The sequence below is a fragment of the Pantherophis guttatus genome, chromosome 14 (genome assembly GCF_059756535.1).
Source record: "Pantherophis guttatus breed Tessera chromosome 14, ASM5975653v1, whole genome shotgun sequence".
NCBI lineage: Eukaryota > Metazoa > Chordata > Lepidosauria > Squamata > Colubridae > Pantherophis > Pantherophis guttatus.
The window spans coordinates 11094381-11117100 of NC_142076.1; the positions used below are offsets into that span (position 1 = coordinate 11094381).

At 45.3% G+C, this 22720-nt stretch overlaps 1 protein-coding gene across 3 annotated transcripts in view; it reads left to right on the forward strand.

The window, feature by feature from the left end:
• Nucleotides 1-22720, forward strand: part of RAB11FIP3 (RAB11 family interacting protein 3) — an 89987-nt gene that overhangs the window by 26800 nt on the left and 40467 nt on the right. For all 3 annotated transcript variants that reach the window (XM_060692949.2, XM_060692950.2, XM_060692947.2), the window contains exons 2-3: nucleotides 695-788; nucleotides 4933-5024. In XM_060692949.2, coding sequence (XP_060548932.1) covers nucleotides 695-788; nucleotides 4933-5024 — 186 coding nt within the window. The remainder of the gene's footprint in view (nucleotides 1-694; nucleotides 789-4932; nucleotides 5025-22720) is intronic.

Below are 22720 nucleotides of genomic sequence, written 5' to 3' on the forward strand. Positions count from 1 at the left end.
TTTTTATTGTATTTTTATTGTTAAAGAGTAACAGAAAAAAAAACAATACAAAAATCAATAATAAAGAAAGAAAAAATGAATGGTTGTAAGTCAAGAATTACCTTAAATCCTTTTGAAAGTTTCTCTTTTTGCTTATGCAAACGAGCAACATCTCAATAAAACATTGGCAATAATAATAATAAAGAACAAATCTATCCAACAAACATTTGCAAACTCCACCAGCGCTACAATTAGGGGAAAATAATAACCCATATTGGGAATATATAACTGTAAATTTAAGGAATGATAACGGCGGTTTAAATATGCGCATTCATTATTTATGTCCAATTTATATACTTCGTTAAAATAGCTAAAAAGAGAGCGAGAGAAAAAAAACCCTTTTGAATTTACCAAAACCTTGATTTTGTGGACTAATTGGCGAGAAGGGGAGGGGGTTTATCTTTTGGGCCTGAATGTCTTTTAAATGAAAGTGATGTAATTTTAAGTCATTGTGTACATCGTGCACCTGATTATCTAATGAGTGCAATTTACAGCCAAATTGTGTTCATTTATATTTATGAACTTGAAGCACATTTTATGCCCATCGTTGGGACTGTTTAGGAAAAAAACTGAAAGTGCGTCGTGCGAGGCTGAAGCTTGAATTACATTTTTTTATCTGTTGCACAACAAGTCTGATTTGTGTCTCTGTTTGCAGGTGAAGGATTTGATCAAGTTCTTGGACCCTATTGGGCTTGGCGTGATCAGCTTTGAAGACTTCTGTCGAGGGATTTCTGCAATCAGAAACGGAGGTCGGTTTCTTCTTCTTTTTTGTACAGGTGGATCAGAAAATACACCCACAACTTGGAAGAGGCCCTTCCTTCTTCTCCCAGATCAGGGGTCGGCAACCCGCAGCTCTGGAGCCGCATGTGGCTCTTTCATCCCTCTGCTGCAGCTCTCTGTCATCAGTCGGCTCCACAATTGATAGGGCTTTTGGTTAGGACAGGTAGAGGAAAAAGGATGCCGTGCTAGGAGGAGACTCTATGGTGGGGGAACCGGACTTCCGGTCGGCTCCAGAATTGAATGGGGGGCTTCCGGTTAGGACCTTTGTGGCTCTTTGAGTGTTTAAGGTTGCCGACCCCTGTCCCAGATCCTGATTTGGGGGGCAATGATAACAATGATGGGATATTCTAAACCCGTTTCTTGAAAATTCATGGCTCTTTAAAACAAGACGAACAGAGAGGAAGGATCAATTTGATAGACTGAGACCAAACCTTTTCCTATTGCACCAGGTTAGGAGTGCATTCCAGTTTTGGGGAAAATTGGCCAAGGTTTAGGGCCGTGATGGCGAATCTATGGCACGTGTGCCAGAAGTGGCACGCAGAGCCATCTCTCCGGGCATGCGAACTGTCGCGTGCTGCTCTTCCGGGTTCCAGCGTGCCGGCCAGCTGGTCTTCACATGTGCAGGAATGCCAGAAACCGGAAGAGCAGCTGCCTCGATGCCGAAAAGGTTCGCCAACACTGGTTTAGGGCAGGGGTCTGCAACCTTAAACACTCAAAGAGTCATTTGGACCCGTTTCCCACAGAAAAGAAAACACCGGGAGCCACAAAACCCTTCCCGTGCCTGACTATTTTTTGAGCAGCCACAAAATTAGCATATGTAGTTGAATTAAATGTTCTGTTTTCTTCTGAAACTTTTCTTTTCTTGGATTTATCCATGGTTGGCCTACCAGGGGTTGAAAAGCTCAATAAATTGCATGTCGGCGGGTGTCACACATTGGTAGTGGAGACACATATTTTGAGTGACAGGGAGCCACAGCAGAAGGGTGAAAGAGCCACATCCGGCTCCAGAGCCGCAGGTTGCTGACCCCTGGTTTAGAGGGATCTTCAGGGCATTTTTTAAAAAATGAATCTTTAATCAAAGCTTGTGTAATATTAAACCATAGTCCCTGTTTTCAAAATGACCTGCTAAGCCAAGATTGGAGAAAGTTAAGTCTTGAAAGTCTTTCCATCTTTATTTAACATATACCATCCAGGGTAGTACAAATACGGTGATCCTTGACTTGTGACCACAATTTTGAGCCCAAAATTGCTGTTGCTAAATGAGACGTTCGTTAGGTGAGTTTTGCCTCTATTGTACAATCTTTCTTGTCACAGTTGGGAAGGCAAAAAATCACTGGAGTCGTTTAGTCAGTAAAAACTACAGTTAGCCACACGGTTGTTGAATGAATCGGCCTTTCCCCGTTGACTTGGCTTTGTCAGAAGGTCGCAAAAGGGGATCACCTGACCCCGGGACACTGCAACCGTCGTAAATACGAGTCATTTGCCAGGCATCTGAATTTCAATCACGTGACCACGGGGAACGCTGCGATGGTTGTGTGAAAAACAGCTATACATAAGTCACTTTTTTTCTGTACTGTTATAACTTGGAATGGTCACTAAATGAACTGTTATAACTCAAGGACTACCTGTACAGCGGCGGGATTCACTTATCTTCCCTACCAGTTCACAAATGTGTGTGTGTGTGCGCTCGCGCTTCACTCTCATGCGCCTCATCTGAGCATGCACACGGCCGTCTGCGCATCCGCAGTACTTGTGCATTATGTCTGGGCTAGTGGGCGGAGCCTCCCACAGTCGCCGCTACCGGTTCGCCCAATTTGGAGAGAACCGGCTGAATCCCATCACTGTATATGTAGTAGAGGATGAACAGTGTCCTTTTCTTCTTCCATATTTTCCTGAAACATTTGGGGAGAAACTAACCTTCTGTTAGGCCCGTTAAGCGGGAATCCAGCATTTGGTGATTAGAATGAACCTCTTGATGCTTCTAGTTACGTCCTCCTGGGAGGTCAATTTCAATTCAGATGCTGGAAGCGGAGACATTTTTCATCTGGAATACCTAATTAGCCTTTGCATCTGCTGTCATCCACGGTGCTTCAGACTGAATAAATGGCTACGATCAGATGAGAATAAGTGGATGATCTACGACAGGGCAGTGTGTCAAACTCAAGGCCCGCAGGCCAAATCCGTGTTCTGCCCCAGCTACGGACCCCAAAGAACGCAGCACACACAAAGTCTGTACAAACCTTAGTTTACTAAATTAAATCAGTCTTTTTCAAACAAAGGCTGTTAATTAACTTTCTTAACAGCCTACAAGAATCCAAACAATAAATAATCGTAATCTTACTATGGTTGGCAGAAAGCCCAGAAGCAATTTGCAGAGAACTAAGATCAAGTCACAAAGGAGAGTGAACTAAAGTTGTTCCCTGCAAATTGCTTCAGTCGGCGTTCCTCCTTAAGTAGGCTAAGGGAGTGGCCAATTAGCCCCAAGCCTTACTCTCGAGGAGACCTCCTCCTGAGGAGCCACTCCTGCCTTTTAACAGCTCTGCGCGCCCGTGCATCGAGAAGAGGCTCCTCCTCTTCTTCCTCTTCACTTATGGAAGCTTCTGGAGGTTCTGAAGGCCCTGGCTGAATCCCTGCCTCTTCTCCAGCCTCCTCATTGTCTGACTCGAGTGCCAGCTGCACAGGCTGCTGGCGCAGCACCACACCAGTCTCCTCGCTGTCCGAATCAGCTACTAACTGCACAGGCCGCTGACGGGCCACAACAATTCGGCCCATGGATTGCTTCAAATCTGGCCTGCGGGGTCTGGCCCTGGAAATCGCAAATAGCTATTTCCCTTGTTCAAAGCAAATTTTAAGTCCTTCAAGAACTGTTATAAAAACCCGCAAAATTCCAGGTGATCAGGTTCTAATCGTCCGCCTGCAAATTTTATTTTTAAGCTTTTCCTTTAAGCGGGGGAGCAAGCATTCCACAATGTAAATACAACACATGGCAAAGAGCAATAAACAGTATTACTATCGCTAGATAAGCCGGAAAAGCTGGATAGAGTTATAATCGCTATCTATGACATTCTAATCCCTAGTTTTAAAGCAATTCGGTTTTTTTCTTTCCACCGTTAGAAGACTTAATTAGGGACAGGTCAGCATGGGGGTGGGGGGGTGGGCAGGGGTGAAATCCAGCAGGTTCTGACAGGTTCGTGAGAACCGGTAGCGGAAATTTTGAGTAGTTCGGAGAACCGGCAAATGCCACCTCTGGCTGGCCCCAGAGTGGGGAGGGAATGGAGATTTTACAGTATCCTTCCCCCAGGAGTGGGGTGGGAATGGGGATTTTGCAATATCCTTTCCCCTGGAGTGGGGAGGGAATGGGGATTTTGCAGTATCCTTCCCCCTGGAGTGGGGAGGGAATGGGGATTTTGCAATATCCTTCTTCCAGGAGTGGGGAGGGAATGGAGATTTTGCAATATCTTTCCCCCTGGAGTGGGGAGGGAATGGGGATTTTGCAGTATCCTTCCCCCAGGAGTGGGGAGGGAATGGGGATTTTGCAATATCCTTCCCCCAGGAGTGGGGAGGGAATGGAGATTTTGCAATAACCTTCCCCCAGGAGTGGGGAGGGAATGGAGATTTTGCAATATCCTTCCCCCTGGAGTGGGGAGGGAATGGGGATTTTGCAGTATCCTTCCCCCAGGAGTGGGGAGGGAATGGGGATTTTGCAATATCCTTCCCCCTGGAGTGGGGAGGGAATGGGGATTTTGCAGTATTCTTCCCCTGCCATACCCACCAGCCACTCCCACCAAGCCACACCACGCCCACCAAGCCACGCCCACAGAACTGGTAGTAAAAAAAATTGGATTTCACCACTGTTAACAACCCTTCATTTAGTGACCGTTTGAAGTTACAATGGCACTGAAATAAGTGATGTATGAGCGTTTTTCACCCGACCGTGGCAGCATCCCCATGGTCACGTGATCAAAATTCAGGCGGTTGGCAACTGACTTATATTTATGACGGTTCCAGTGTCCTGGGTCACTAAGCCAAGAGTTCCAACCCAAGAATGTAAGAATGTAAGAATGATCTTACTCTCTTTGCAGCCTAGTTGACTCTGTCCTCTTTCTCCAACAGATCCAGACAGTCAGCTGTGCCCCATGGGATACACTCCTGATGTGCCGCCTCCTGCATGCGCTGATGAATTTGATGACTTCGTTGCATACGAGGTGAGCGAGAACATACCCACCCAATGGCTTTGGGTCCCTTTTGGTGGCTTAAGTGCGTCTCAATTTGCTACTTTAGAGAATGTGAGAAAACACAGATGATGCTTAAGAAGGGCCTTATCTCTGATAGCTTCTCAAGGATTTCTGTAGCAATAGCACTTGGAAGGAAGGAAGGAAGGAAGGAAGGAAGGAAGGAAGGAAGGAAGGAAGGAAGGAAGGAAGGAAGGAAGGAAGGAAGGAGAAAAGGAATAGCAATAGCACTTAGGCTTATATATCACTTTGCAGTGCTTTTACAGCCCTCTCTAAGCGGTTTACAGAGTCAGCCTCTTGCCCCCAACCATCTGGGTCCTCATTTTACCAACCTCGGAAGGATGGAAGGCTGAGTCAACTTTGAGTTGATTAGGAACAAACTGCTGACAGTGGGCAGAGTTAGCCTGCAATACTGCATTCTAATTACTGCGCCACCAGGGCTCCTAATAGTAATAGCTCTTAGACTTACATACCGCTTCACAGTGCTTTACAGCCCTCTCTAAGCGGTTTACAGAGTCAGCCTCTTGCCCCCAACAATCTGGGTCCTCATTTTACCGAACTCGGAAGGATGGAAGGCTGAGTCAATCTTGAGTCGTTTACGGTCAAACTGCTGGCGGTCGGCAGAATTAGCCTGCTGTCAAAAATGACCCTCATTCAGAAACGACCCGGACACCTGCAATACTGCATTTTAACCACTGGTGCCACCACGGCTCATTAATTTAGGAGGCAGTTGTTTTCCTTGGTGCAATTAAGTTCAAGAATTGCTGGGGGTTTTTTCACAGCTTAGTTTGTTCCTTCTTTTCCACTTTTGTAGCAAACATTGGCCAAGACAAAAGGCCAGAGATTGCCTTTAGGATTCAGAATAATGCATATTTTATGTATGTTTTACGATGGTTTTTTTTAATTCTTCTATATTATTTCTTTTTTTTAAAAATTGTATTGTTTGTTTTTGTTCACTTTATGTTTCTTTTAATGGTTTGTAAGACGCCCAAAGTCATATATATGAGATGGGTGATTAGAATAGAATAGAATAGAATTCTTTATTGGCCAAGTGTGATTGGACACACAAGGAATTTGTCTTTGGTGCATACGCTCTCGGTGTACATAAAAAGAAAAGATACATTTGTCAAGAATCATAAGGTACAACACTTAATGATAGTCATAGGGTACAAATAGCAATCAGGAAACAATATCAATATAAATCATAGTTATATCGCAATATAATATAAATTTATAATTACATAAATTTGAAATGATAAATCAATAATCGATCGATTGATCGATCTGCAATTACAGATTAAACGGGGGGAAAAAATACCTGTCAAAATGCGATCCAATATTTTTGAATCACTTAAGTAGCCAAATGTATAAAGTGACTTAGGAATCGATTATTGAGAAAACTTTTAAGGATTAAGCAAGAAAATCAACACAGCAGCAGTGGAGTTTTAATGAGAATACAATATTATGAAAAACAGGTTTTTGCACTTTGTGTTTTGAGACAAGCCTTTAGCATATCCGAAGTGAGATTCCCCAAGCCAAAATGAGTTGCTCCTTGCCCTTGTGTATCATCTGGAATGGTCCGGGATTAAACCTAAGCACAGCAGACATTCCTTCACAGAATTATAGCTTCTTTCCTAAATCCTGACCCATTCTGCCTGGAAGCAGGCAGGGTTGATAATTACTGGAAATAGTGAGCTGCAAGGCATTCATTGACATGCACAGCCCGGTACAATGGCCATAAATAAATAAATAAATTATAATATTGTAGAGAATGAAGATTATGTCGTCTTTCTGCAACGTGTTAAGGCAAAGGCATAATTTGAATGGTCGCTGAGTTACAAGTCGTAAATTGAGGAGTATTTTTTCCGCCCCTAAACCTCTTCCGTTCTGTACCCTCTGACTTTTATAACCGGTGTTCTAACCTAGGCTTCCCCAAACCACGAAGCAGAATCCTTGTCCCGACAAAACCCCCTTTTATTTAATTTACAGTGAATTCCTCTCAGGAAAGTCTTCCTTCTCCTGCAGACTTTCAAGATAGTTCACAATTACTGACCTTTATCAAGCGTGGACACTGCAATACTTGGCAAGAATGCAGGAATGAACTAATTGTCTCCTGCAAACTCCACTCCCCTTTCGCTCCTCTTTTATTCCCTCTGGGAGGGGCCCTTCATCCTCCACCTGTGGCCTTACTCCCAAGTCGACCCTTGTTCTTCAGCTGTTCCCTTCGTCTGGCAACTCTGTGCATGCGCATACTGGGAACAGGCTCCAGCTGTTCGTCTGCCTCACTGATGTCTGACTCCGAAGGCAGCTGACAACTGTCAGACGGCCCTGGCTCCCTCTCTGCCTCAGACGCAGAGCCCTCATCAGAGCCTTCCTCAGACTCAGGACTGGCCCATGTTCCTCCCCAACCTCCTCACTGTCTGAATCTGCTGCCAGATCCGCTGGCTGCTGGCAGGCCACAACATGTTTCTTTTTGCTCCGCTGAGAAGAACAGGATGTTTCCCTTTTATTGATTGATTATAGGCTATCAAGTTGCAGGCAGAAATGATTGTAAAGTCCTAGAGACACCAACTGTTAGGCGTGAAAGGCCCAAATAAACTGATTTATTGCTAAACAGCCTGTGCACAGGAATCTTCTCAACTTAGGTTAGCACCTACTAGAAGTCAGATGAGGGACAATGGAATTCAAGGTGTGTGTGTGTGTTTGGACTTAGCTTGCTTGTGGCTACGATTCTATGCTGATCCCTCTTTTAACTCCACCCCTGGGTTCTGCCACCCCCTTCCCGTAAATCAACAGAAATTCTGGTCCAATTGTCATCGTAAATCGAGGACTCCACATAAGGGCAGGCTGGAAACAAAGCAGATTATTGATACTTCTTTTATAGCATCGTTATAGCATCGATTTCACAGATTCCATCTAGGCGCTATGCGATAAAACCTTCTGATCAAGCAGAAGGCCGCCCCCCCAAGCCTCCCTCCCCTTCGCCCTCATTAAAACCAAATCAAAAATCAAACCAAAAATCAAATATAATGAAATACTTACATTCTTTGTAATGAGCCAGTGCTGTGTCTGGCTAAGCATGTGAGCTACTATTGGTGAGAAAATGATGGCCCTTTCTCTTGTTTTTGTGGAAATGATTCCATGATCAGTTTTTCTACCCCGCTAGCGTTTCTGCAGACTTACACAGTTGTAGGTCCATCAGATGTAGTTTTTGACTGGGATCATTTTTGTTTAGTGTTTTAAGGAAGAGGGTCTTTTAAAACTTCCTTGGGTGGAGTTCAAGCAAAGGAGATGGCTTAGATCAGGGGTGTCAAAGTCAATTTTATTGAGGGCCGCATCAGGGTTGTGTTTGATCTTGTGGGCCCAAGATGGGCATGGCCAGCTCAATGTCACTCATGTTGTAGGCCCGTGATGGCGAACCTATGGCATGCGTGCCAGAGGTGGCACACAGTGCCCTCTCTGATGGCACGCGAGCCATCTCCCCAGTTCAGTTCTGCCGTGCATGCGCCCATGCCTCCTGCCACTAGCTGGTCTCCAGGTCTCTGCCGTGCATATGCAGGGGTGGGGTGCGTGCAGGGGGGATCGTGCATGCATGTGTGGGGGGACAGGCCACATGTGGGGGGTCACATGTGCATACGCAGGGGGCGGGCGCACACGTGCTTTGGGCACTTGGTCCAGAAAAGGTTAGCCATCACAGTTCTAGGCTGCATCAACAGAGGGATAGAATCAAGATCACGTGAAGTGTTAATACCACTTTATAATGCCTTGGTAAAGCCACACGTGGAATACTGCATCCAGTTTTGGTCTCCACGATGTAAAAAAGATGTGGAGACTTTAGAAAGAGCGCAGAAAAGAGCAACAAAGATAAGTAGGGGACTGGAGGCTAAAACATATGACGAACAGTTGCAGGAACTGGGTATCTCTAGTTTAATGAAAAGAAGGACATGGGGAGACATGATAGCAGTCTTCCAGGATCTCAGGAGCTGCCCCAAAGAAGAGGGAGTCAAGCTATTCTCCAAAGCACCTGAGGGCAGGACAAGAAGCAACGGGTGGAAACTCATCAAGGAGAGAAGCAACCTAGAACTAAGGAGAAATTTCCTGACACTGAGAACAATGAATCAGTGGAACAACTGGCCTCCAGAAGTTCTGAATGCTCCAACACTGGAAGTTTTTAAGAAGAGGTTGGATAACCATTTGTCTGAAGTGGTGTAGGGTTTCCTGCCCAAGTAGGGAGTTAGACTAGAAGACCTCCAAGGTCCCTTCCAACTCTGTTATTCTATTCTATTCTATTCTATTCTATTCTATTCTATTCTATTCTATTCTATTCTACTCTACTCTACTCTACTCTACTCTACTCTACTCTACTCTACTCTACTCTACTCTACTCTACTCTACTCCTATTCTATTCTATTCTATTCTACTCTATTCCATTCCATTCCATTCCATTCCATTCCATTCTATTCTATTCTATTCTATTCTATTCTTTTCTATTCTATTCTACTCTACTCTACTCTACTCTATTCTACTCTACTCTACTCTACTCCTATTCTACTCTACTCCTATTCTATTCTATTCTATTCTATTCTATTCTATTCTATTCTATTCTATTCTATTCTATTCTACTCTACTCTACTCTACTCTACTCTACTCCTATTCTATTCTATTCTATTCTATTCTATTCTATTCTATTCTATTCTATTCTACTCTACTCTACTCTACTCTACTCTACTCTACTCTACTCTACTCATGTTGGAGTGCCTGTGGTGGCCTGAGCATTCTGCCAGCGAAAACGGGCTCCCGAGCTCCGTTTTTGGCTGTGATGGCCTCCTGCAACCCTCTGCCAGCGAAAACGATTCGCTAGCAGAGACACCGTGGGCTGGCCCTTTACTGTTTCCAGGGCAGCCCCACAGGCCAGATCTAAGCACCCCGCAGGGCGGATCCGGCCCCCTCGGCTTTGAGTTTGACATCCCTGGCTTAGATCCTGTTCTGTTTAGTTTCCCCCTCATCCCCTTGGCTACTTCAGTTAAGACCATTGAAACTTGTTCTTTGAGAATCGAAACTCTGAAGAAAACAAGGCATCAGTAAGGATTTTTTTAAAAACTGAAATTATTAAGGGGCTAGGAAGCAATGTTGGAACAGGTTCCCCGGTGGGGGGTGGGTGGGAATAAAACCAACACAATCTAATAGGTAGTAACTAGAGGAAAAGAAAGAAATGGTTTTTGAAGAGTTAAAAAATAAAATCTAAATTTTCTAAGTTGGCAATGCTGCCCTCTTGTGGCTGTCCAAAGTATCTGATCTCAATTATTATCCAGAAACCGTGCAAGGACAGAAAATGGGAATAAATTCAGCAACAATCCAAACACCAAAGTGTCAAATAAAACCGTACAATCGTCTGTCTTTATTATCTGGAAATGCCTGAACCAAGAGCTGAAAAACAAACAAACAAAAAAACCCCAAACAAACAGCGGAGGAAATATCAGAGTTGAGTGGATGGAAGTTGTTTAAGGGAAGGTTGGATTTATTTATAATTGTTTGTGGGAAATTATACTCTTTTGAACAGGAACAAGACAGAGCCTCGGTGGCGCTGTGGTTAGAGTGCAGTACTGCAGGCTACTTCTGCTGACTGCTGGCTGCCTGCAATTTGGCAGTTCGAATCTCACTAGGCTCAAGATTGACTCAGCCTTCCCTCCTTCCGAGGGCAGTAAAATGAGGACCCAAATCTTTGGTGGATCTGTAAACTGCTTAGAGAGTGCTGGAAAGCACTGTGAAGCGGTATATAGGTCTAAATGCTATTGCCCTTTCCTTCCTTCCTTCCTTCCTTCCTTCCTTCCTTCCTTCCTTCCTTCCTTCCTTCCTTCCTTCCTTCCTTCCATGATGCGCAGTGGTTAGAATGCAGTATTGCAGGCTGATTCTGCCGACTGCCAGGAGTTCAATCCTGACCAGTTCAAGGTTGACTCAGCCTTCCCTCCTTCTGAGGTGCGTAAAATGAGGACCCAAAATTGTTGGGGGCAAATAGGCTGACTCTGTAAACAACTTAGAGAGGGCAGTAAAACACTGTGAAGCGGTATATAAGTCTAAGTGCTATTGCTAACAAGGGCTCCTGCAGCATCTTGAAAAGGGGCTGATTTATGAATCATAGAAGAGTTTATGGATTACACCTGGTCAGCTGCAAAGGATTTAATTGGGGAGACAGAGTCCATAATCTCTGGATTGTGTGCCTCAAAAATTTTCGGAGATAAGAAATTTATTAATCTTTAAATTATCCATCAGCTGTTCACTAGATATATTGGGTTGGTGAGAGAGATGCGCTCAGCATTTAAGACTAATGCTGAGCGCATCTCTCTCACCAACCCAATATATCTAGTGAACAGCTGATGGATAATTTAAAGATTAATAAATTTCTTATCTTATTAGTGAGAGGTGCCTCCTGCATTGTAATTCATATTTAATCCATTCGTATCACTATTAATAGATGTGAGTTACGGCAGCCAAACGAGAGCCTCCATTTATAAGAGCAGTCTGCCTGTGAGTGGTGTGTGCTGTCAACAGGCCTTAGTTGTAAACTCCCAAGGAAGAACCATGCTAGTTCCTGCTGCCAGGTGGACAGAATGGTTTCTGGATGAAGGCAGCAAGATGCGGGGAGGTTTGGGATTAACTGACCAGGCATGCGTGCCTTATTTGTGGAGAGTTAATATTTACTTGATTTTCTTCAAAGACGGTTCAGGACTTTGGAACAGCTCACGAGGATAAACTTTCTCAAGAGTATGCAAAGTCCATCGCTCTAGGCATAGCTTACTCAAGGGAGGGGTGTGTGCAACTCAGAAGGGCTTGCAACTGAATCGATCTTGCACTGAAGCAGCCCATCACCAAAGGGTGCCCCAAGACCGACCTACCTACCTACCTTCCTTCCTTCCTTCCTTCCTTCCTTCCTTCCTTCCTTCCTTCCTTCCTTCCTTCCTTCCTTCCCTCCCTCCCTCCCTCCTTTCTTCCTTCCTTCCTCCTTCCCTTCCTTCCTTCCCTCCCTCCTCCTTCCTTCCTCCCTTCCTCCTTCCCCCTTCCTTCCTTCTTTCCCTCTTCCTCCCTCCCTCCCTCCTTCCTTCCTCCCCCTTCCTTCCTTCCCTCCTTCCCCCTTCCTTCCTTCCCTCTTCTTCCCTCCCTCCTCCCATTCTTCTTTCCTTCCCTCCCTCCTTCCCTCCTTCCTCTCTTCCTTCCTCCTTCCTTCCTTCCCCCTCCTTTCTTCCTTCTTCCTCCCTCCCTCCCTCCTTCCTTTCTCTCATTCCCATCTCCTCCCTTCCTTCCTCCTTCCTTCCTTCCTTCCTCCTTCCTTTCTTCTTTCCTCCCCCCTCCTTCCTTCTCTCCTTCCCATCTCCTTCTTTCTTCCCTCCCTCTCTCCTTCCCCCTTCCTTCCTTCCCTCTCCCTCCCTCCCTCCTTCCTTCCTTCCTTCTTTCCTTTCTTCTTTCTCTCATTCCCATCTCCTTCCTCCTTCCTTCCTTCCTTCTTCCTTCCTTCCTTCCCCCTCCTTCCTCCCTCCCTCCCTCCCTCCCTCCCTCCCTCCTTTCTTTCTCTCATTCCCATCTCCTCCCTTCCTTCCTCCTTCCTTCCACCTCCTTCCTTTCTTCTTTCCTCCCTCCCTCCTTCCTTCTCTCCTTCCCATCTCCTTCTTCCTTCCCTCTCCCTCCCTCCCTCCTTCCTTCCTTCCTTCCTTCCTTCTTTCCTTTCTTCTTTCTCTCATTCCCATCTCCTTCCTCCTTCCTTCCTTCCTTCCTTCCTTCTCTCCCTCCCTCCCTCCCTCCCTCCCTTTTTCACCTGCCTGCCTGCCTGCCACCCATCTCCATCAGTGACTCTGAGCAGCTTAACAATTAAACTATTAAAAACAATTTCAAACAAAAATCAATAGAAACATCCAAAATAAATATACATAGCAGCCGAGATACCTGGCCAGTTAGCAATGCAGCCCAAGAAGTGGGGCCCTTGGCACACTCAGTGCCCAAGGCTCAGCAACACAGCCAGATTTTTAGGCTCTGGCAAAATGCTAACAGGTTGGGGCCATTCTGGTCTCCTCCGAAGGGAGGATGTTCCATAAGATCAGGGGCCACTGCAGAAAAAGCCCATCTTCTGGTCCCCACCAGCCAACACCCTTTGGCTGATGGGATCTGACCATGCCATTCTACTCAATCTCTACCCATCCAACTAGGTGATTCCTCCCTCCTATATCCTCCAAATTCCCCTCCCCGCCCCCCAGTAGGTGTTGAATATTGGCTCCAACAGGCTTATCTAATTTGGGATGGACCAAAACATGATGAGTTTCTCTTGGCAGAAGAAGAGCCACCTTGGAAGTCCAGCAATATTGAGAAGACTTCCCATCACCAGATGTGATGGCCAGTCGCTTTCACTTCTCTTTTCTCCCTATTTTCTTGCCCCTCACTGGATTTGCCTGGAAATGGAGAAGTTTCGCGAACAATGCCTGTGCTCGTCCTTTCTCTTTTTTTTCTGTCCCAGAGGCCAAACAAAAACTCCCTTTTAATTTCAAGGGCCGAATTGTTCCCATCAAATGGCAGAGAAAGGGAGAAGTGGAAGAAGACAATGGCTACGCCACAGCTACTCAAGAACAAAAACCGTACTTTTCGGGAGACTGGAACTTAGAACGTAGAATAACAGAATTCTCCAGCCAGCTACGCTGGAGAAATCAAGAAATCCGTAAAAAGTTAGTATTCCCAGGGAGCTTTTACAGCCCTCCTAAGGATCAGAGGAATCGTTCTGGCTCTGGGGATCCTGCAAACTATACTGCCCTGAACCTCTAGTGTATCCTAATACCTGTAGGGCAGAGGTCTTCAAACTTGGCAGCTTTAAGACTTGTGGACTTCAACTCCCAGAATTCTCCAGCCAGCATAGCTGGCTGGAGAATTCTGGGAGTTAAAGTCCACAAGTCTTAAAGCTGCCAAATTTGAAGACCACTGCCCTAAACCATTCTAGATAAATGGCTGTCCAGTCTCTTCTTAAAAGCCTCCATCGTTGGAGCATCCACAACTTCTGAAGGCAAACTATATTCCACTTGATGGTGGGTTCCTCCTGGTTCGGCCTGGTTTGGCCGAGCTGGTAGCGGTGACGATATGATGTCACTGAACTGGTTCTCTTTGTTCAGGAGCTGGGAAGGATACTGCAAAATCCCCATTCCCACCTCACTCCAAGGGAAGGATACTGCAAAATCCCCATTCCCACCCCACTCCAGGGGAAAGATACTGCAAAATCCCCATTCCCTCCCCACTCCTGGGGGAAGGATATTGCAAAATCTCCATTCCCTCCCCACTCCTGGGAGAAGGATATTGTAAAATCTCCATTCCCACCTCACTCCTGTGGGGAAGGATATTGCAAAATCCCCATTCTCTCCCCACTCTGGGGCCAGCCAGAGGTGGCATTTGCCGGTTCTCCGAACTGCTCAAAATTTCCGCTACCGGTTCTCCAGAACCTGTCAGAACCTGCTGGATTTCACCCTTGCTTCAACCAATCACTCCCTAACTTAAAATCCTGATCAGGTCTGCCAGGATGGGCTGTACAGTTCTTAGTCCAGCCCAGGTGGCAGCTCTGTAGGAAGCCCGGTGAAGCGTCTACACTTTGAAGACACTTAATCTGAGTTGGTTACTGGCTTGTAGGACTGCCCATCCTGCTTGGAAAAAAGGTAGGAAATCAGCCGGAATGTTTTTTTTCGTTGAATCTGCTTAGGCAGCGTATTGTAACTTTGAAATGGATTTCCTTGTTCCAGAGCTGGAAAGGCGGAGGGATTGGGGGGGGGAGGGAGAGAGAAGTAGACTCGACTCTCCGTTCAGCGGAGAAACAGGTTGGGTGGGAAATGCAGGTTGGACACAGCGACACAGTCCAGGTAAATCATTGGTTTGAAATAGCTGGAGAATTAACTCACCGTGGATTCTGTTGAGGTCAGGAAAAGGGCCGTGCTCTGTGAAGGAAAAATGTAAGCAAAAATAGGCAGCACCGGACGTGGGTTGGAAAACAGGCAACTTTCGACCGGGCTGAACCAGGTTAGTGAAAGACTCCGTGGGGTTGGCGTAGAATGTCCTGAGCTTGGTGAGTTTTAGAATTTACCATAACAGAGTTGGAAGGGACCTTGGAGGTCTTCTAGTCCAACCCCCTGCCCAGGCAGGAAACCCTACACCACTTCAGACAAATGATTGTCCAATGTCTTCTTAAAAACTTCCAGTGTTGGAGCATTCACAACTTCTGGAGGCAAGTTTTTCCACTGATTCACTGTTGTTCCACTGTTCTGTCAGGAAATTTCTCCTTAGTTCTAAGTTGCTTCTCTCCTTGATGAGTTTCCACCCTTTGCTTCTTGTCCTGCCCTCAGGTGCTTTGGAGAATAGCTTGACTCCCTCTTCTTTGGGGCAGCCCCTGAGATATTGAGTGTGAAGTTTGTTAGGGTTTGGACGGCGGCTGAAGGTATCATTCCAACCCCCCCTCAACGCATTAATTCAGGAATGGAGTCTATTGTGAGAATGCCCACAGTGGTTTTTGGATGAGTTAACCTGCAAGATTCATAGAAAGGATTGTTGTCCTTGATGTAAGGAGCGTGTTGTCTGAATATACCTGGGAGTCGGGGGTTGGGGGGGCACCCTAGAGAGCTTGTATTCTCGTGCGTGCAATTTTGGGTGGGTTTCAAAAATGAAAGCTTAACAGCTGTTTTTCCTGGAGGGAACAAATCTTTGCATTTGGGGGGGAATTTGGAGGGCTTCATCAGGTTTCGTCTCTTGTACCACTGACTATTTGAGATAACAACAACAACAACAACAACAACAACAACAACAACAACAACAACAACAGATTAATCTTTAGTGAGATTCACAGCCTTTGAGGCTGGTAAATAGCTCAGCAGCTCGAGTCCTAACCAAGGACCTAGGAACTGTTAAGGTATCGTCGGAGGATGTAAGCTGTTCCGACGTGGTTTTTTGTAGAGTCAAAATGTTCAGGTCCGGTAAATTTAGAATTTCTAAATAGCGGGGTAGCCCTTTGGGTATTGCTCCAAGGGCTCCAATTACAATCGGGACAACACACGATTTCTTTTTCCACAGTTGCTCAACTTCAATTTGCAAGTCCCATTATTATTATTATTATTTATAAATTATTTATATATAATAATAACAACTTATTATTATTAAGTTATTATTATTATTTCATTAAACATGAAACTCAGTCAATTGAACATTCAAAAAATGTTGTTGTTGTTGTTGTTGTTGTTGTTGTTATTATTATTATTATTATTATTATTATTATTATTATTATTATTATTAGTTTGTTGCACAGTCAGCCAGATGTTCAGATTAGATCTTTTTTAATCCACCTATCGAGTCCTTTCCAAGGGCCTGGGATAAGGCAGGCGGGCGTTTTTATATAGTATGATTATTTCATTTATTTCTATCTCGCTGTTGTTATTTTTAAAATACCTCAAGGTATTTTAAAACCTTCCTCCTCCTCAAGGTTGCAAACCTTCCTTCTCCTCTTTTCCCCCACAACAACAACCCTGTGGGGTAGGTTGGGCTGAGAGAGAGAGGGACTACTGGCCCCAAATCACCCAGCTGGTGGCTTCCAGGGCTAAAGTGGGACTAGAACTCCCTGACTCCTGGTGATTGGCCCAAAGTCAGCCAGCTGGTTTTCATAGTTAAAGTTAGACTACTGTGTTTTCCCGAAAATAAGACCCTGTCTTATATTTTTTTTGATCCCTGAAATAAGTGCTTCGCCTTATTTTTGAGGAGGTCTTATTTTTGGGGCATGTTTGATTTGATTTTATTGAACTTCTATACCGCCCTTCTCCCAAAGGACTCAGGGCGGTGTACAGCCATATTAAAACACATATAAACTCACAAAAATTAAAAACAATTAAAAACGAATATATAAAATTTGGCCCACAAAGTTCAAAACTAATAAACACCCAATTTAAAATTCATATTAAGCCAGCCCGGCCTGTTGGAACAAAAGAGTCTTAAGGGCGCGGTGGAAGGTACGCAGGTCGGGGATCATACGAGCCTCTAGGGGCAGCTCATTCCAGAGGGCAGGTGCCCCCACAGAGAAGGCTCTCCCCCTGGGTGTCACCAGTCGACATTGTTTGGCCGACAGCACCCTGAGGAGCCCCTCTCTGTGAGAGCGTATTGGCCGGTGGGAGGCTATCGGTGGCAGAAGGCGATCTTGTATATGTGGAGCAAGACGGGACTCCTCTTGCTGTCTTACCTGATTTCCAGCTCTCCCTAACCCTAACCAGAGGAAATGGCGGGGACTGGCTGCGCATGCATTTAAATATTTTCAGGGAGGGCTTATTTTCAGGGGAGGGCTTATTTTTGGAGAGGGCTTATTTTCAGGGAAGGGCTTATTCTTGGGGGAGGGCTTATTCTCGGGGGAGGGCTTATTTTCAGGGAAGGGCTTATTCTCGGGGGAGGGCTTATTCTCGGGGGAGGGCTTATTCTCGGGGGAGGGCTTATTCTCGGGGGAGGGCCTATTTTTGGAGAGGGCTTATTTTCAGGGAGGGCTTATTCTCAGGGGAGGCTTATTTTCGGGGGAGGGCTTATTCTCAGGGGAGGGCTTATTTTTGGAGAGGGATTATTTTCAGGGAAGGGCTTATTCTCGGGGGGAGGGCTTATTCTCGGGGAGGGATTATTTTCAGGGGAGGGCTTATTCTCAGGGGAGGGATTATTTTGGGGGAAACACGGTAGAACTCACTGTCTCCTGGTGATTGGCCCAAAGTCAGCCAGCTAGTTTTCATGGCTAAGGTGGGACTAGAACTCATGGTCTCCTGGCTTTTAACCTGATGCCTTCACCACTAGACCAAACTGGCTTTGCTTGCCTTTGGGTTGTGCTGAGATGCATGTCTTGCACGAAGCCAACAGTCGATGGGAATAAAATAACTGACCATGTTGGAGTTTCTGGGTTCATAAGTTGTAGTAAGGTGTCTTTGGGGCATTCTTTCTTCCGGAGAACTTTGGGGGTAGAGTAAGAGTAGTGGCATATCTCTCATTGGGACCAATTTCCTTTTTCTGGTTCAGGTTTATTTCTTTTCTATAACTCTCAGAGAAGTCCGTATCTCCGTTTCCTGCTTCACTCCCCTCTGCTCATTTTAAAACCAGGAATTTGTTTTGCAATCCTGCAGTTGCTGGAAGAAAGGGTTTATCAGAGGAGGCGAAATGCCTCGAGTCAGCAGGAGTGTCGGTAATGCAAAAACTTCCTTTCCAGAGGGAGGGATCCGTCAAGGGCACCAAACGGCTGACCAGGAAAACGGCTGACCCTTCCTGGAGTTGTAAATGGAGGAGCTGGGGGGGCAAAGGGTGTGTTAGCTAGCTAGGTTTAAGCCACAGTCTAACCTAATGATGGCTAACCTTTTCGGCACTGAATGCCGAAAATGCGTGCGCACTCACACACCCATAATGCAATGTGTGCATGCACCCTGCATGCCCTGAGCATGCATGTGCAACCCCACGCATGTGTGCGTGACCCCCCGTATGTGCCCCACAACCCCGCGCATGTGGCGCATCTCCTGCATGTGCCCCCGTCCCCCGTGCATGCACGGCAGAGACCCCAAAAAAAGCTGGCCGGTGGGAGGTGCATGCGCAGCGGAGCTGAGCTGGGGCGACGGCTCGTGTGCCTGAAGAGAGGGCTCTGTGTGCCACCTGTGACACCCGTGCCATAGGTTCGCCATCACGGGTTGAACCTCTCTCCAGCCTCCCAGGATTCTGGGAGTTGAAGTCCACACCTCTTTTTCTTAACAATAAATACAATCCACACACAAAAGTATGATTTGATTGCTTATGAGTATCCTATGACTATCAGTAAGTGTTGTATCTTATGATCCTTGACGAATATATTTTATTTTTTCTTTATGTACACTGAGAGCACATGCACCAAAGACAAATTCTTTGTGTGTCCAAAGTGTGTCCACACTTGGCCAATAAAGAATTCTTTCTTTCTTTCTTTCTTTCTTTCTTTCTTTCTTTCTTTCTTTCTTTCTTTCTTTCTTTCTTTCTTTCTTTCTTTCTTTCTTTCTTTCTTTCTTTCTTTCTTTCTCTTTCTTTCTCTCTTTCTTCCTTCCTTTCTCTCTCTCTTTCTCTCTCTATCCCAGAAAACAGTCCTTCTTAAAGACGAGCAATGGCCAATGTGCAGGTAGGCCCAGAGCATCTATTTCGAGAGTGTCACGTTGGACTTTCCTCTGCATGTCGCTGTCTCAAATGGAACCGAGAGTTGGTTGGCCAGAGAAGCAAATCCCAGGGAAGCCATGTCTGCTTAGGGTTCATAGATTCTTCCTTACCCACTTTCTTCATTAGCGTGCTAAAAGAGTTCATTCTAACAATCAAGAAGAGCCGACATAGCTTTGGAAATTCCTTCCTTCCTCCCTTCCCTCCTTCCTTCCTCCTTCCCTCCCTCCCTCCCTTCCTCCCTTCTCAGTTCCTTCTTTCCTTCCCTCCTTCCTTCCTAACCTCCCTCCTTTCTCAGCTCCTTCCTCCCTCCCTTCCTCCCTTCTCAGCTCCTTCCTTCCTTCCTTCCTTCCCTCCTTCCTTCCTAACCTCCTTACCTCCCTCCCTTCTCAGCTCCTTCCTTCCTTCCTTCCTTCCTTCCTTCCTTCCTTCCTTCCTTCCTTCCTTCCTTCCTTCCTAACCTCCCTCCCCAGCTCTTTCCTCCTTTCCTCCCTCCTTCCCTTCTCACTCACTCCTTCCTCCCTCCCTTCCTTCCTTCCTTCCTTCCTTCCTTCCTTCCTTCCTTCCTTCCTTCCTTCCTCCTCCTCTCTCTCCCTCCCTCCCTCCTGCCTTCCTTTCCTCCCTCCCTCCCTCCCTTCTCAGTTCCTTCTTTCCTTCCCTCCTTCCTTCCTAATCTCCCTCCCTTCTCAGCTCCTTCCTCCCTTCCTTCCTCCCGTCTCAGCTCCTTCCTTCCTTCCTTCCCTCCTTCCTTTCTAACCTCCTTACCTCCCTCCCTTCTCAGCTCCTTCCTTCCTTCCTTCCTAACCTCCCTCCCCAGCTCTTTCCTCCTTTCCTCCCTCCTTCCCTTCTCACTCCTTCCTTCCTTCCTTCCTTCCTTCCTTCCTTCCTTCCTTCCTTCCTCCCTCCCTCCTCCTCTCTCCCTCCCTCCCTCCCTCCCTCCCTCCCTCCCTCCTGCCTTCCTTTCCTCCCTCCCTCCCTAACTCTCAGTGGAACCCAAAACACTCTTTTAACAAATCATTGATCTGCCAGGATCCAGGACAGAAATTAGAGCAAAACATGGGTGTGCACAATCTTTTGGAGCAGAATGCTACCCAGCCAGCTGGGCCTCCTTCCAGAATACAGGTAGTCCTCACTTAACCGTTGAAACCCCCTATGAAAAATGCAAACCTTGAGCTTTTATCTTTCACTTACCTCCAACTGACCGTTGAACATGTGACTTCCAGTTGGTCAACATTGGCTCCCAAGCGAGTGGTCTTGCTCTAACCTTTAAGTAGACTTTTCTGCTTTATTTTTAAGGCAACCCTCCTCTGAACCTGATAAGGATATTTGGTTTGGTTTATCTTGATTTTCTCCCAGGGGTCCTTCAAAAGTCATTGGCAAGATTGTTTTTCGTTCCTATTCGGGCACAATAAGGTTAATTTCGAGATTGTTTCTATAATATTGGAAAGAAATGCCTCTGGATTGCTTGTTTTGTATAATTTTTACTAAAAATGCTTTTAAAAAGAATAGAATAGAATAGAATTCTTTATTGGCCAAGAGTGATTGGACATACAAGGAATTTGTCTTTGGTGCATACGCTCTCAGTGTACATAAAAGAAAAGATACATTCATCAAGAATCATAAGGTACAACACTTAATGATAGCCATAGGGTACAAATAAGCAATCAAATCATATTAGGGAACAGTCAATATAAATCGTAAGGATACCAGCAACAAGGATGCAGTCATACAGTCATAAGTGGGAGGAGATGGGTGATAGGAACGATGAGAAGATTAATAGTAATAATAATGCAGACTTAGTAAATAGTTTGACAGTGTTGAGGGAATTATTTGTTTAGCAGAGTGATGGCGTTCAGGAAAAAAACTGTCCTTGTGTCTAGTTGTTCTGGTGTGCAGTGCCCTATAGCGTCGTTTTGAGGGTAGGAGTTGAAACAGTTTATGTCCAGGATGCGAAGGGTCTGTAGATATTTTCCCAGCCCTCTTTTTGACTCGTGCAGTAGACAGGTCCTCCATGGAAGGCAGGTTGGTAGCCATTGTTTTTTCTGCAGTTCTAATTATCCTCTGAAGTCTGTGTCTGTCTTGTTGGGTTGCAGAACCAAACCAGACAGTTATGGAAGTGCAGATGACAGACTCAATAATCAAAACAAATGTAAACTAATGTAAAAGAAAAAAGAAAAAGAAGAAAGAGAAAGCTAAAAGTTCAAGAAAGGGGGAGAAAACAAAAGAGAAATAGAAAAGAAATTAAAAAGATAGAAACAGCTTCTGAACTTCTTTACAGCAATTTAAAAATAGAATTATAAATTTACCTGTGGCTACAGCATAGCTGTCTTCTTTTTATAATCTGTCCTCTCTATTCATTGCAACCATAAATTGTAAGTTCTTTTTTGTTTCCTGCCAAAAGTCTACAAAGGGGTTCCCACTCACCAATAAACATCAATAATTGTCTTTTCTCTGATCAAAGAAGTCAATAATCTTGCTGCAGTTACCATCTATAAAAAACACAGCTCCATGACTTTTTTTCCCAACTGCTTGTCCATCAATCCCAAAAGAAAAAAAAAATCTCTGGTTTCAATTGTATATTAATCTTTAAAGCCCTCCGAATCAGTAGCTCCAGATTGCCTTTTAACAAGAACCAATTGTCATTTTAAAATGCTGCTGTTTCTAATACTTTTTTCAAAAGCATCTTGAGACTCGCAGCTCTGGAAGAAAAAGCCACATGATTTTCTAAGTTTATAAAATTATATTTATAAAATATAATATAACTGATTATATTGCGGACTGGCGGTGCAGTTATAAAGATTTGCCAGCTGCCTGGGCATTGAGACACACACAACAGACAAAAACTGCCTAATTTGAGAAGGATCTCTGGGACCTGGACAAATCAAAATTGTCCCAACATAGATCACACCAATATTTATTCTGATAGGTCCGTTCTTGAAAAGTACAGAGCACTAAATCTGGTTCATGAATCTGTCTTCACCTGTGTTTTTGTTAAGCATGGTTAAGATGATTTATTGCTCTGGCCTCTTCATAAGCATCTAGTCAGCTCTAAATTGGCACTAGAAAAGAATCAGTGGAATTCAAGAGGGGTTGTTGGACCTAAACCAGGGGTGAAATCCAGCAGGTTCTGACAAGTTCTGGAGAACCGGTAGTGGAAATTTTGAGCAGTTCGGAGAATCAGTAGCGGAAATTTTGAGTAGTTTGGAGAACTGGCAAATACCACCTCCGGCTGGCCCCAGAGGGGGGAGGGAATGGAGATTTTACAGTATTTTTCCCCTGGAGTGGGGAGGAAATGGGGATTTTGCAGTATCCTTCCCCTGCCATGCCCACCAAGCCACGCCCACCAAGTCATGCCCACAGAACCGGTAGTAAAAAAATTTGGATTTCACCACTGCTAAGGACCACTAAGAACCACTAAGGATTCCAGGCTGCTTCCTCTCTTGATTCTGCCCCCAGGTTCTGCCCACCCTTCTCTACATCAAACT